General features: G+C 34.6%; 1 protein-coding gene across 1 annotated transcript in view; it reads left to right on the plus strand.

The window, feature by feature from the left end:
* Positions 1-554: 554 nt before the first annotated feature.
* Positions 555-982, plus strand: part of LOC102215918 (protein NLRC3-like) — a gene marked incomplete at its 3' end in the record, with an annotated part of 39,019 nt that continues 38,591 nt past the window's right edge. The window contains exons 1-2 of the mRNA XM_013907761.1: positions 555-565; positions 711-789. Of these exons, the coding sequence (XP_013763215.1) occupies positions 555-565; positions 711-789 (90 nt within the window). The remainder of the gene's footprint in view (positions 566-710; positions 790-982) is intronic.

Raw genomic sequence — 982 nt, forward strand, 5'->3', positions numbered from 1 at the left:
AATTATAACTATCAGAGAGGTCCTTTTCTGTTGCTACTGAAGAATACTCCTCTTCCTCCGCCCCTATTTGTTGCGGTGTGCCACATGGGTCTGTTTTGGGCCCAACTCCCTTCTCTTTATACATCCTGCCTTTGGGATCTATTTTCAAGAAATACAACATTGCCTTTCACTGTTATATTGATGACATCCAAATTTACTTCCCCTTGATACTGGATGTCTCTGTCCCACTGCCACCTTTCCTTAACTGTCTACATGATGTTAAAGACTGAATTTTCTCACCCTAAACGAAAATAAGAAATCTCTGAGTGTTTTTAGATAGCTCTTTTAAATTAGAGAAGCAAGTGTCCACAGTTGTGAAAAACAGTTTTTATCAGTTACATGAAATTGCCAAAGCGAAGCCTTATCTTCCTTCTAAAGATCTAAAAGAAAATTATTCATGCCTTCATCACCTCTAGACTGGACTGCTGCAATTCTCTCTGTTTAGGTATTCAACACTCCATCGCTTGCATTTAGTTCAAAATACTCATGCTGTATGTCTTCTAACAGGTTTAAGAATGTATGAAAGGTTTTCTCTGAAAAGGAGAAAAACGAACTAATCTGATTGTGAGCGCATGCTGCTCATAAACCCGTATTTAGCATTAATGGTGCAATCAAAGATGTGGTGGATCGGCATCCTGTACTTGGACTAATTCTTCATGATTTTTCCACAGAGTGGGCCAGAACAGCTCAGAGCTTCCCTGTGGTCAGTCTGCCCAGCAGCATGAAACACACCTGGACTCCATATTTATGGTCTGCACATGTTCAACAACTACTTTACTACTAAAAAACAAAACATCTACATAATAATAATAATGATAATAATAATACTTATTATTATTATTATTATTATTATTATTATTATTGTTGTTGTTGTTGTTGTTGTTATTATTATTATTATTATTATTATTATTATTATTATTATTATTATTATTATTATTATTAT

Source organism: Pundamilia nyererei, unplaced genomic scaffold, assembly GCF_000239375.1.
Source record: "Pundamilia nyererei isolate P.nyererei 1_Seehausen unplaced genomic scaffold, PunNye1.0 scaffold00510, whole genome shotgun sequence".
Classification (NCBI taxonomy): Eukaryota; Metazoa; Chordata; class Actinopteri; order Cichliformes; family Cichlidae; genus Pundamilia; species Pundamilia nyererei.